The sequence below is a fragment of the Psammomys obesus genome, unplaced genomic scaffold (genome assembly GCF_907164565.1).
Source record: "Psammomys obesus unplaced genomic scaffold, mPsaObe1.curated_primary_1811, whole genome shotgun sequence".
NCBI classification, from domain to species: Eukaryota; Metazoa; Chordata; class Mammalia; order Rodentia; family Muridae; genus Psammomys; species Psammomys obesus.
The window spans coordinates 40,815,563-40,830,367 of NW_026585895.1; the positions used below are offsets into that span (position 1 = coordinate 40,815,563).

The 14,805-nt window shown below is 36.0% G+C and overlaps 1 protein-coding gene across 1 annotated transcript in view; it reads left to right on the forward strand.

Annotated features, from left to right (window-relative positions):
• The window catches only part of Lrp1b (LDL receptor related protein 1B), a 2,073,786-nt gene that overhangs the window by 932,642 nt on the left and 1,126,339 nt on the right, over positions 1 to 14,805 (forward strand). The window contains exon 5 of the mRNA XM_055599725.1: positions 8,518 to 8,646. Coding sequence (XP_055455700.1) covers positions 8,518 to 8,646 — 129 coding nt within the window. The remainder of the gene's footprint in view (positions 1 to 8,517; positions 8,647 to 14,805) is intronic.

The window sequence follows — 14,805 nt, forward strand, 5'->3', positions numbered from 1 at the left end:
TCATAAAGAAACAGAAAACCAGAAAGTATAGGACTACACTCCCTTTCCAGATAAGTCCTGGTGATCCACGAATAGCCACAAGGTCCTAGTTCTTAACTGTTTCCTAATAATATCATGGGACAATTATAAAGATTCCATTCATGCTCCTTGAGGCACCATTTACAGTTGAAAATATTGCACTATTTAATACTTGTATATACAGGCTTACTTGATAGAAACTTAATGAGGTAGCTGACAACAATCATTTGCCATGTTACATTTTTCTTTTTTTTTCTTATAATGTAAACATTAATATTATCCATAAAGCATAAACATTATGTATAAATTTGTACAATATTTCTATTTATTTTTCAATAATAGCAAAAATTGGAAAGAACAGAACTAATATTTTAGTCTACTACTACCACGCTAGATTAAATTATTTTAACTACCTAATTGGTTTATTGCTATCATATGACTGTAGTGTAGTACATATGTCATTAATTAAGTTAAGAACTGCACCCTACTCTCAACAAAGGACAGGTCAACAAAACAGAAATTAAAACAAGAAACAATGATTCTAACAGATGTGATGAATCAAATGGACCTAACAAATATCTACAGCAACCTTCCATCCAAATACAAAAGAATTTAATGTCTTCTCAGCACCTCATGCAACCTTCTCCAAAATAGATCAAATAATTGGGCACAGAGCAAGCCTCAATAGATAAAAGAAGATTGAAATAATCCCTTGTATCCTGTCAGGCCACCATAGAATAAAGCTGGACCTCAACAATAACAGAAATAGCAAAAGCCTACACGCACATGGAAACTGAAGAACTTGCTACTCAATGACAGCTGGGTCAAGAAAAAAAAAAAAAAAAGAAATTAAAGACTTCCTAGAATTCAATGAAAAGGAATGCACAACATACCCAAACTTACATGACACAACGAAAGCAGTGCTAAGAGGAAAGTTCATAGCACTAAGGGCCTTCATACAAGCAGCTTAACAATTTACCTGAAAGCCCTAGGGGGAAAATAAAAGTAGACACAGCCAGGAGTAGAAATCTGGAAACAATCGAACTCAGGGTGGAATTCAATAAACTAGAAACAAAGAGAACAATTCAAAGAATCAATGAAACCAAGAGCTGGTTTTTTGAGAAAAATCAACAAAATAGACAAACCCTTGGTCAAAGTAACTAAAAGGCAGAGAGATGCTATCCAAATCAACAAAATCAGAAACAAAAAGTGGAACATAACAACAGAAACTGAGAAAATCCAATCTTTAAGTCTTACTTCAAGAGCTTATAAAGAAACAAAATTTGAAAATCTAAATGAAATGGACTATTTTCTTGATTGATTCCACTTACCAGAGCTGAATCAAAACCAGGTAAATAAATTAAATAGTCCTATGACCCCTAAAGAAATAGAAGCTGTCATCAAAAGTTGTGCATAAAAAAAAAAAAAAAAAAAAGCCCAGAGACAGATGGTTTCAGGGCAGAAGTCTACCAGAACTTCAAAGTAGAGCTAACTCCAATTCTCTTCAAACTATTCCACAAAATAGAAACAGAAGAAACAAACATTACCAAACTCATTCTATGAAGCCACAGTCACCTTGATACCTAAGCCACACAAAGACCCAACAAAGGAAGAGAATTTCAGGCCAATATCTCTTATGAACATTGATGCAAAAATACTCAACATAATACTCGCAAACCAAATCCAAGAACACATCAAAGATATCTGCTACGACCAAACAGGCTTCATCCCAGGTATGCAAGAGTAGTTCAACATATGGAAATCCATCAGTGTAATCCACCATATAAACAAACTCAAAGAAAAAAACAAAACAAAACACATGATCATCTCCTTAGATGCTGAAAAAGCATTTGATAAAATCCAACACTCATTTATGTTTAAAGTCCTAGAGAGAGCAGAGATAAAAAGAACTTACATAAACATAGTAAAGGAAATATACAGCAAGCCAATAGCCAACATCAAACTAAATGGAGAGAAACTTAAAATTAATCCCCACTGAAATCAGGAACAAGGCAAGGCTAGAAACTACAGGGGGGGATACAAAGTGAATAAAAATTAATTAATAAAGATTAAAAGAAAAAAAAAGATAAAAACACCATTGGGTTGGGGGAAAAGGACTCTGGCTAACATGCTCAATCCTCATTCAGAAAGGCAAAGGGATGGACATCAATGAGGGAGAAAACAGTGAAGACAACAGGACTCTACCACAGAGGGCCTCTGAAAGACTCTACCCTGCAGGCCAAACTTTGGGCAGAGTGCAAGGAATCTTATGAAAAAAGGTAGAGATTGAAAAACCTGGAGGGGACAGGAGCTTCACAAGGAGAGCAACAAAACCAAAAAATCTGGGCCTAAGGGTCTTTTCTGAGATGGATACTTTAACCAAGGACCATGCATGAAGATAACATAGAACGCATGCACAGATGTAGCCCATGGCAGCTCAGTCTCCAAGTGGTTACCCCAGTAAAGGGAACAAAGATTATTTCTGACATGAACTCATGGGATGGCTCTTTGATTCCCAACCCCCTGTTGTGAGGGGGCAGCCTTACCAAGCTACAGAGGAAGACAATGCAGCCAGTCCTGATGAGTCCTGATAGGGTAGGGACAGATGGAAGAGGAGGAGGACCTCCCCTATCAGTGGACTGGGGGAAGGGCATGGGAGGAGAAGAGGAAGGGAGGTCTGGATTGGAAGAGGATAAGGGAGAAGGCTACAGCTGGAATACAAAGTGAATAAATTGTAATAAATAAAAAGTAAATTTAAAAATCCCTGTGTATGTAATAATATTTAAAATTTTATATCAGTAACATTAGAGTTTGGCAGTTTATTAATACTACAGTAATAAATGTAAATATTAACTTTCATAACATTTCCTTTTCTTAATTCTAGTTTGAGGGCCTAGTCATTGGTAGGGCAATTCTTGCCCAGCATGTGTGAGATCCTGGGTTTGAATCTAACTAACAGAAGCCTTTATTACTCCCGATTTTCTGAACACTCTTCAACAAACGGTTATTCACAAAATCATTTATTTGGAACACTGAAATAATATAGATCATTTTTCTGTCATGTTGACTTCAATTATGTGTATGTTAAAATAAGTACAATTTTTATATATTTATAAACAAATTTTATGTGCATTTAAACTGTACTAAGTATATGTCTATTTATACACAAGTATATGCTTAAATCCACTTTTCATATACATAATAAGATAAATTTATAAATTATATGCATAAAATATATTACAAAGAACAAAGAATAAATGTATTGTCCAAACAACTAAAACACAGTATTTTCAAAACAATTGTTTTTTAAAGTAATTCGATTTGCTAATTATTTTACCACCTTTGTCTTAGTACAGGGTTTTAAACTTAAGAGAATTGTGAGAGAAAATATTTTCAAAATTCTAATGTCAAAAGCATTACAAATAAAATAAGACTATCTTATCGACTTTTCTGTTGCTCTTAAAGTACCATGACAACACAAGAGTTCACCAGGGACTTAGGATCCAGGAGGATGAGTCCATCACCTATATGTCAGACAGGCACAGAGCTAGAATAGAGAGCTCCCATCTCAAACAACAAACAGGAAGCAGAGAGATCAAACTGGGAATGGTACGAATCTTTTAAACTCCAAGGTCCCCAGTGACGAAAATGCCATATTTCATTTCGTCATTCATCATTCATTCAAAAATGCCTCCTTAAACAGCACTGCCTAGTGGGGATCAGACATTCAAATGACTAAGACATATCTCATTCAAGCACAAAGCATTAAATCTACAGGATTCATGAAGATATTTCTTTTGCTATATACTTGGGATTTGACTTTTAGGTCATCGGTTGTTTGGTGTGGAACACAAATGTTATAAATGCGTTCATAATCAGATATTTACTGTCTCCAGAATCTGCCATAGTGAAACAAAATACTGCTTTCAAATAACATTTAAAATTCAGAAGACTATACATAAAAGTTCATATTTTTTGAAAGAACCCTCCAACACTAATGTCTCCATTAATATGAAGTAATCCCCAGAGAAGTGGTATGAAATATAAATGTCTGTGAACAGGCTACATTTCCCTTGTTCAACCCTGATCTTACCGTTCTTACTTTGGATCAGGGGATGGATCTCTGGCCAACCTTCTCTCTCACTAATATTTAACCAAAAGGATTCGGATTTGTGCTTTCTGGAGTCAAGGTGAAACTGCATTGAAGTCTACAAATTTTTAATCTCTTAATCCATGTCCAAAGCTAAGCCATAGTGAATTTCTGCTATTGATTAAAGGGAAAAAACAAAAGCAAATATGTGCTGATTATTTTCGAAGTAACTCCTAGAAAATGAGTTGCTTTTGTTTTCTTTGCACACTTTAGTGGCCATATGTGAAACTCATTTGTTCCCTTCAAAGTATTTCTAGAAAATTTCCCATCCTTATGTGGGACACAAAGAAAGCGACCTCCCAAGAATTGGCATGTACATTCTTCTGCAGAGAATTTTGTGGAGTTGCATCAAAGCCACAGCTGTATATGCTACCTAGGTCAAAAACAGCAACAACAACAAAGGAAATAATTACTCATATTTTTTTTCCTGGGTAATTAAAATAATACCAGTAAAACTAAAATAGAAACCAATAATATTAAAGTTGGGGAAAAAAACTGTGGAAATAAACAAGCATCATTACTACAAAGAAAAGGTGAACTTTTTCAAATGTAAAACTGTATTTCTTTCAGCAGTATTGTAGATGTAGCTTCAAACCTTCTTCTTTCTATCCCCCAAAGTACTTACTTCAAATGAGCCATCTATGACTGCAGGTTATTATAGGACTATAAAGAAATCCAAAGTCAGAGCAAAGATTTCCATATAGGCTAATTCTTTTCCAATTTAAATAGCTCCTTATGCTACACAGCATTTTTTTTTTTTTTACTTTCCCTTATTAAATTTCTTTATTAGCTTTGGCTTTGGTTTTCCCAGAAGCCAACCCTGAAGCAAGAATTCAAATGAAAGATTATCTTGCTTCCTTTTCCTCTCTGTCTTCTCTCTTCTCTTCTTTTTCTTCCTTCTCTTTTCCTTCTCTACTTCCTTCCTCACTCTCTTTTCCTCCTTCTCTTACTCTGCCCTCCTCATTTTCCTTGTATTCTCATAATGGTGGTGAGAGGTGAAACAAAAAGATAATGATTAGTAATTTCTGAGGAATTAGTATAGTCGTAGTGAATCTGATTAAAGTATAAACATGTGTCAAAACCTTGTAGATGGAGGGATAAAGAAACTGGACTTTTAATATTGTCGTTCCCAGGAGTAAAGGGTTGTGGTGGAGGTAAGATCGTCTCCTCTTGAACTTTGCCTGTCTTTCTTTCTCCTGGAGTGTCTCATGGATGGGAGAGCATGGTTGTTACGATACCTTGCCTTGCCAAATTGCACTGAAAGATTTTTGGACAATGGGCAGTTATTAACTGCTACAGTCTCTTGAAAAATCCCTCTATAAATTATTGCAAAGAATTCTTTGTTCTCCTACAGTGTGACTTTCTAATAAGTTTCCTTCAGATTTGGATAATAGATTTACCTTTCTCAACATAGATCTTAGTAGTTACCCTCTGGTAGCCATTAAATCAACTTCATCTCCCTACTTTTATTTTAATATATTAGTGTTAATTCTCATACAACATTTTTCATATATTCACTTTTATATTTTTATTTATTCAAACCATCTCATGTATTGATTAATTATTCTCCAGCTTCCACTTTTCTTACATATTTTTCCATGTTAGAAAATATAAATATAAAAAGAAATAAGCAATAAGAAAAGAAGAAAGGAAGGAAGAAATTCTTTTTTGAAATGTTCTTTTCCATTTTTTATTTTAATTTTTATTAATTACACTTTATTCACTTTGTATCTCCCCGTGGCCCCCTCCCTCCTCCCCTTCCAATCCCACCTTCCTTTCCCCTGCTTCACATATGCCCCTCCCCAAGTCCACTGATAGGGGAGGAAGAAATTTTTAAAGGTCGATGAAGAACTTCTCTCTCTGTGCTCATGACATCACAGCTGTCTTCATTCCTCTTTTGTATCCAGTTCTTTGGCAGCGAACTGCATTATGTTCTTAAATTTGTTACTTCTATTTTACTCTTTCATACATTACTGACTTACAGCCTCATTTTTCATTTAAAGCAGCTTTGAAATCTCCTTTATCTTATGGCTAAGAAAGGCCAATCCTTTTAACATTGTTCTCAATGACTTTGAAAACTTGGAATATTTGAAATGCCAGCATATTTCATAGTATCTAGGCCCCTTCTGTTCCTTGTTACCTTACTACAATTAGATGATTACATTCATATATAAGTTCAAGGTTATATGAGGGATTTGGACATCCTCGAAGCAAAGCTCTTCTTCTTATGTCTCACATACTACAATGTGAAAGCCGCTCAAGTAAGGCAGTTTCCCCACATAGAATACCTGATAGGAAACAATTTAGTATGTAATATAAGATTCTCCAAGATTAGTACCCTACTTGCTGACTAGTATGTCTATTACTCATTTGCTCCTAACTTCCAAGCATGCTAGATCTGATCCCTCACTATATATTTACCACTGCTTTTTACACATTCTTTGAAGAATACTCTACAGGAACTTGAAAATTGAAATCTCATCTACTCAAATCTATACTTTCTATATTCTCTGCTTCAATATTGTATCACTGCTCATTTCTGTTGTCTAATTTTCAAATTATTTAATTTCTTAAGCTTTTTTTCAGTTCTTTTTTCCTATTATTACTGACAGTGACTTCACAGTCTAAGGAATTTTAAGCAAGTTCGTGGGGTACCCAAGGAGGATCAGGAGTTCAAGCCTAGGAATTTCAGGCCAGCCTAGACCTTGTGAAAACGTGTCTCAAACAAATGTAAATATACACACATATATTGAAGACATATATATATATATAGAGAGAGAGAGATTCAGTTTTTTTGAAATTAATATTCAATTAGATTTAGTTTAGTTTCTACATTCATCAATTCATCTTCAACCCAAATTTATTTAGTTTTAGAAAACAAAGATGACCACTTGGCTCCTTTCTAATTAATAGCTTCCAAATATTGTATACAATTTATACACAGTCCTCTAGATTAGCATACAAATTGCTTCTTATCAGGACAATAAATTACAATTTCCACTTACACACACTTGCATCATGTGACTTCTTCAGATATAATTCCTAGGTTATCACAGTTATCACAGATTCAGAAGCTGCTGAATCTAGCAGTAATGCATGTTTATGTTGGACTAAGGAAATCCTGATTTTGTTTATACTTAGTTAATTATGTAATTTTCTTTTTTACTGAAAATAGATTTTGTTTCATGTAATATATTCTGATTATGGTTTCCTTAATCCCAACTCCTCCAAGATCTTCCCTACATTCCCACCCAACCAGATCCACACCTTTTGTTTCTCTCTTTCATTATAAACAAATAGGCATCTGAAAAAAATAAGTTAAAATAAAAACAAACCAAAATACATAAGAAATAAACACACAACATCTTGGACAAAGACCATAGGAAAAGCAGAAAACAAACACACACAGATGCACACACACACACACACACACACACACACACAACAAAACAACAACAACAACAAATCTACCGTAATTGGTGAGTAAAATACCTGCACTCAGGTTTCACATATATTTGGTTTCTATAGCCAATGTGACTTCACTGGGGAAAGAAAATGAATTTTTTTTTCTTGCTGTAATTATCAACTGGAATAAAAGAATTAGAATGAGGAGTATAGATGATAAACCAAATCTAATTAAGAGCAAATTCATGAAGCCCAGCCAGATAGCTCAGCCAGTGAAAGCACCTGTTGTATAAACCTGGTGCCTGGAGATGGATCCCTGTGACCAATAAAAACAAAAGAGGGTGTTATCTGCCTCCAGTAAAGTGTCTTCTGACCTCTATGAGCATTTCATGGTTTAATGTGTACATATATTTATAACTATCTATCTGTCTATCTGATACATATATACAACAATAACAAATAACAAGATAAAACGTTAAACATTTTAAATTGATAACTTGTTTCAGTGTTTGATACTTGCCCTTTTCAAGATAGCAAAGACTGTTTGCATGGGTTGGCTCACAAGTGACATTTAGTATGTAGATTACAATCCCTTTACCAGGTTAATTCTTGGATAAAAGAGTAAAAAGTCATTCCTATAAACACTGGAATTATTCAACAAATACATATTAGAGAGCACTTTACAGCTTTAAAAAGCATGACCATCACAATTAACACCAGTATCCTTTGATAACAAATAATTTTACGCTAAATATGATCTTCTAACTTTATAAATATTAAAACAACAATGAACGTGACTTTTAATTAAAATTATTTTGAATATTTTATTGATGGTAGCTCACCCTTTAAAATGATAGTTTACTTGAAAATAAATCTTTCCTTTGATAAAATTTTAAATGACCAAGCATGAATGTACTTAGAAATGGCATTAATTTTTCTTTCAGATCAAGATGAATGTAGCATTTACGGAATTTGCAGCCAGACCTGCTTGAATACGTATGGATCCTATGCTTGCAGTTGTGTGGAAGGCTATATAATGCAGTCAGACAACAGATCTTGCAAGGTCAAAAATGGTAAGTCACAGGCTTTGTTCTTGCACAGTCTCTTTTTCTCTTTCCTACAGTTCTTCCTTTCGTGGTGTGGTGCAGCCATGAGGACTAGACTGGGATAGCTTTTCCTCATGTGAACGCACACTGACATGTGATAGAAACTTAGAATAATCCTTTTGAAATTGTGGTGCTCTTATAAGACCCGTTCCACTTGAGAAACATGTAGAAAAAAGGTAGAATAATGAATTTTCATTATTCTATTTACTGGACTCTATAAGATTTTTTTGAGTAAACTTTTTTTTTTTTAACTTTGAGCCTGAAATTTCCACTCCATTTATTGTAGCCTGCTAAGATGTACTTCACACTATTATTTTACTTAAAATCTGTTAATAACGTCTTCTCATCCTGAAAATTAAATGTGAGCTCCCGGAAGGACAATGAGGGCCTGACTACCTAATTTGCCACTTCTATTTTCAATACCATGTCCCTGCCCCCAGCCCTTTCCTACACCTCTTCTGTTGTCTACCCCAGAAACCCCGTTCTCCTTTTTCAGCCACACTAGCCTTGCTTTGAGTCATCCCACTTATCAGCCTACAATACACTCAGCTTCCCACGTCATGGGACTCTTCCCTTCTCTTCCAAGGCTCTACCACAAGGTTAATATTTTAAGATCAGAAGGAAGGAGAGGAGGACCTCCACTCTCAGTGGACTTGGGGAGGGGCATGCGGGAATAAAGGGGAGGGAGGGTGGGGTTGGGACGGTAGGAGGGAGGGGCTAATGGGGGTATACAAAGTGAATAAAGCGTAATTAATAAAAGTTAAAAAGAAGCCTTTTCTTAAGGTTAAACTAAGTGAAACTCTGTAAACTGCTACTGTTTCTCTTAAAGACCTCACAACATGTTTGACCATTTCTTTGAGATAATATGTAAATTATTTATTAAAAATAGTTTGCATACAGGATCATAGAATCTCCTTCAATTCTGGGTTTATTTGAATTAACAGTTTCATATACAAGGTGTTAATCATTTGTGTGTGGGAATTCATAGCTTTAAAACCATCAAACCATGTTCTATGTCCTTAATTATCCTTTCACTAAGAGTTTTGATTCAAAATATTGATGTACTGAAGAATGCTGATTCCTTGCTGTTCCTGTGGAGAGACACAATATTATAGATGCCCAGGGAGAATGAAATGTGATAAACCTGACTCGAGAAATCCCTGCTCTCCTTTCCACAGACGTAGCTTATCTGACAGTAATAGGATATGACTAGAGGAGGGTGGCACATGCTAATGTCACACTGTATCAAGAAAATGTGATGACTTTAGAACCGATAATGGAGTATACAAATCACCTCTCTGCCCTTAGCTTGAAGACAATATCTGTCTACAGAGTTTGAAAAATAAACAGTTGCTATGGAGATAGGGTTCTGGCTTAAAGTTTAAAGAAAATGAGCTGCTAATAATAAGAGCCTAAGTCTGTATCAAAGAGCAACTTCTTTTGAAGGTCACATGAATATTTGATTCCATCCATTTGCACAATTCAGGAAGAAAACTATCAGTATGTTTTAGTTTTCTCACATTCAGAGCAAATGAACCAGAGAAAATAGTTGGCTTTGGTTACAGGTACATTTCTAGTTAATACACCACATTTACATATATATATGTATTGCTAAAATTCCCAGAGATTAGGGAAATGTACACCTATGAAGGCCAAATGATGGAGAGATTAGCTAGACCCAGATTAAGCAGGAGAGTCTAACTACAGAGAGCTCCTGGGAACAAAGGTTCTTTATAGGAACAGGTGGTTAAATGGCTGGCAAACTGCTGAAGTCTCAACATAAATTAATGCTGTGGCCTTTTAACTAGTCACTCCAAAGCAAGCCTTTGGGGTCTTATTTTCAAATCAAAAAATAATTAAGCAAGTTAATATAGTTAATTTGTTCATTCATCTTTGTGGTGACATGACTGCACACGAGTAAAATTTATAAGCCTTAAGAACATCTTCTTGCCAGGCCACAGAAGAAGACAATACAACCAGTCTTAATGAGACCTGATAGGCTAGGGTCAGAGAAAAGGGGAGGGAGACCTCCCCTATCAGTGGACTAGGGAAGGGGCTCAGGGGGAGAAGAAGGAGGGAGGGTGGGGTTAGGAGGAGAAGAGGGAGGAAGCCATAGCCAGGATACAAAGTGAATAAAATATAAATAATGATAATAATATTAAAAGCATGATGAAGTGGAGATAACCTAAAACCCTGGCTCAGATGTAGCCCATAGATTCAGTATCCAAGTGGGTCCCTAGTAAGGGGAGGAGGGGCTTTCTCTAGCATGAACTCAGTGACAAGTTCTTTGATCACTCCCACTGGGGGTGGTGGTGGTGCAGTCTTTCCAGGCCACAGAGGAAGACAAAGAAACCATTCCTAATGAGACCTGATAGGCTATAGTCAGATGGAAGGGGAGGAGAAACTCCCCTATCAGTGGACAAGGGGAAGGGCACAGAGGGAAAAGAGGGAGAGAGGGCAGGCTCAGAAGGAGATGAGGGAGGGGGCCACAGCCAGGATAAAAAGTGAATAAAGGGTAATAATAATAATAATAATAATAAATTAAAATACTTTTTAAAAGGAACAGAAATAAGTAAACTTAAAAAGGGAAGAACCATCTTTATGAAGCATGCTTAATGGAGAGAAGGGGGTCACAGGATTTGTGATTAGGCAGAAAAGGAGTAATATTAAACAAGAATCTTTAGTTCTTAATTTATGAAATGGAGGAGTCCCCCAAAACATTTTACACTCTCTGTCGATCTCTTTAAATATAAGTAAGTGTAATTAAATATTTTTGAATTGGAAATCTTCATAAGTAATCTTCTGCAGTCCCACTTGTTACTGTATACTCAAAAGGAATAATTTATAAAAGAGAGTCATTGAGTAATGTACATTTCTAAAGTAACACCAGGTGTGAATACTGCAATAATCCTGAACTCGTGTAGGAAACTTACTAAACGTGAGATGAACTACTATTTATCACCACAATGGGGTTTACATTAAGAGCTAACAACTGTCTAATCAAATATTAAGTTCAAAACAACCATTTATGTCTACCCAGTGAAACTTCCTGAATATCTTGACCTCGTTTTCCAAATAGACTTTTGATAATGGCTTGTTTACTTTAAAATTTACTAAATCCATCTTCCCTCTTCTTAAATATTTTAAATTGACTTTCATGTAAAAATATATGAGTATAGGTGTACCGGAACTCGGGTTTCAAATTGGACTCACAAAATGCTGTTTCCAGTAATGGAGAAAGGTATTACTTACAGGCTTTTGGCAGTTTTATTTTTTATGAATTCAGGCCTGTTGTTCTGTTTGTTCAGTGTCCTAACTGCTTACTGAAAGCAGATGTCTTGATCAGTGGAATTCCACTGATGTACTGAAATGGTAGCAACACGAAGAGGCCAACATTGATTTTATGCTCGTCACCATGAAGGAAAAGTCTGGGAGAGTATTCTTTTAGTAAGTGGAGCAGCTACAGCCTTGAGAGATGCGTACCTATTGGCTAGCTTCAGGATTCTGTTGTAGCTTTTATATTTTTTTAAATTATCTCTTTTGGGTTTTTTTTTTTGTTATAATATTATTACTCATTTCCCACATATTTTTCTGTTTCTAGAACCTATTACATTCTCCTCCTTGCTCTCTTTCAAATTCATGCCCTTTTGTTTCACTAATCATTTTTGCATATGTGGTGTGTGTGTGTGTGTGTGTGTGTGAAAATTCCTAAATATATAAGATATATAAGTACAACTTGGTTAGTCTATATGATACCTGAATATACGGTTTCAGAGCTGACAATGAAAGCATGCATCTTTTACTTTTGTTGCTCCCTGGTTTAAGGAAAAACAAAATGAGCCAGAATGAAGGGAAAACTCTGCTAGCTACTCGAAGCCTTACATTGGTTTCGTGCAAGGCGATACATCACTAAAAAGAGGGGGAAAACAACACATCAGTGCTGCTTGATGCTTTCATCACTCTAAAAAAAGGAAGAAAAAGAAAGAAAGAACATAATCAAAAGTGTAGCTTCCAGCCTTCTAAACAAAAGCTACAGAAATAATTTAACATCTCCTGACACAATATAAGAAGATATCTTTGGTTGGATAATTAACCACCATTGATGCCAGGGCTGTTTCTGCTTCTTAGGCAGCAGGTGGGATCCTGTGGAGGAGAGAACTGTCTCTCTCAGAAAGTCGTTTGCAGTTCAGTTATTAAAGCACTCTTCCAAGATTATTTTTCTAAAACTCACTGCAAATTAAAAGCTTTATTATGAGAATAATGCGTAAGAGCACTGCATATCTCAGAACAGCTTCTCGTGAAAGGTCAGTGGACAGGTTACAGTTGCATCAGGGCTGTTTGCTCCTTGTAGAAGTCCTTTCGTTGACCTGTATGTATGACTGTCAGTTGGTGACAAGATGAGATGTGATGTGTTCTGAGCTAAGATTGATCCTGGTCAACCAGGACAGAGCAGCAATTTGTTTGTTTGTTTGTTTTGTTGTTGTTGTTGTTGTTCTTTACATGTCACACACAGACGACATTATGAACACCCAGTGAATAGTTAGTGGCACAAAAATAGCTCATTGTTTAGAGAAGTTAACGCACATGATTCATTTTCCTTAGAAGCTTCTGGGAACCAAGATGAGGCTATAGCAGTTTTGAGACTAAAGAGAAGAAGAGCAAAAGGCCTGGGTGTAATGTACAGAAAAGTGGATATTTTGCCAGTTTTGCTGTATTATTTAGGATTGACTGTAACTTTGGGGGGTACTAGCCTCGGGGTGGCTTAGTCACCTCTGCCTTAATTTGCTTGCATGTGTCATCTGCTCCAAGGTTTCTCTTTCAGAAAAAAGCCTGAAATGTTAGAAGGGCTATATGTGAACTAAGAATAATCCAGTCAAATAAACTCTCCACTCAACAACCAAGTTGTATTGTCACAAGTTCTACCCTGTGGAAATTCTAGAATTTGCTCATATGTCTAAATCTGAGCAGGGTCCATGTCAGAAACAAATTTATTATAAGAAATTATTTCTATTACATATGTTATTAGTCCCACTACAGATTTGTAAATTAAATTCCATGAGTTGGAATGGATGAAAATTTCTAGTGGTATTTCTATTTCCCAAATTACATGACATAGTTTTTTTTTTCCTCTTATCTGAAATTTGTTCAAGTAGAACAGCACAAGACATAATAATTCCTCATGGATATTTTTATTACTTCCCTCTTGCTTTTGTTTTCACATCATCATCTTCATAGTCTAGTGCATTTCTTAACATATCTCTATATATTTTTACAATTTATTAACTGTATATCCCGAATGAAGCCCTCTTTCAACTCCTCCCAGTCCCACCCTGCCTCCTTCTTCCCCCTTCCCCTTCCCCTAGTTCACCGAAAAAGGGAGTTCTTCTTTTCTGCCATCTGACCCTAGCCTATCAGATCTCATCAGGACTGCCTGGATCCTATTCCTCTGTAGCCTTACCAGGGGCAAGTGATCAAAGATTAGGCAACTGAGTTGATGACAGAGGCATCCCTTGCTCCCCTTATCAGGAACCCACCTGGAGACTGAGCTGCCTATAGGCTATATCTGACATCTGAGCAGGGGGTCTAGGTCCTCTCCATGCATGGTCCTTTGTTGGCTCATCAGTCTCTTCAGGTCTCTCTGGGGTCAGTTTTGTTTGTTTGTTTGGTTTTTGTTGTTGTTGTTGTTTAGGTTTTTTTTTGTTTTGTTTTGTTTTTTAGCTTTCTTAGTATCCCTTTGAGGCTCCTGTCTCCTCTGTGTCCTTCTATCCCCACCCACCTTTTCTTCCATAAGACTCCCTGTGCTCTGCCTGAAGTTTAGCCTTGAGTCTCAGCATCTGTTTTGATCACCTGTTAGGTGAAGCCTTTCAGAAGACCCTGTATAGTAGGCTCCCATCATGTTCCCTCTCTTCTACTGCTTCTGCTGTCTATCCTGTTTGCCATTCTGAATGAGATTTAAGGTTATTATTTTAGTTTCTGTGAGAAATCATATTGGAAATTTGACAAGATGGCCTTGAATCTATAAATTGTTTTGATAAGTTGTCATTTTGCCATTAATTTAGCAAATTATGAGCATCTGATATCTCTCTGTTTCTGTTTATCTTCAGTTTCTTTCTTCAGACTATTAAA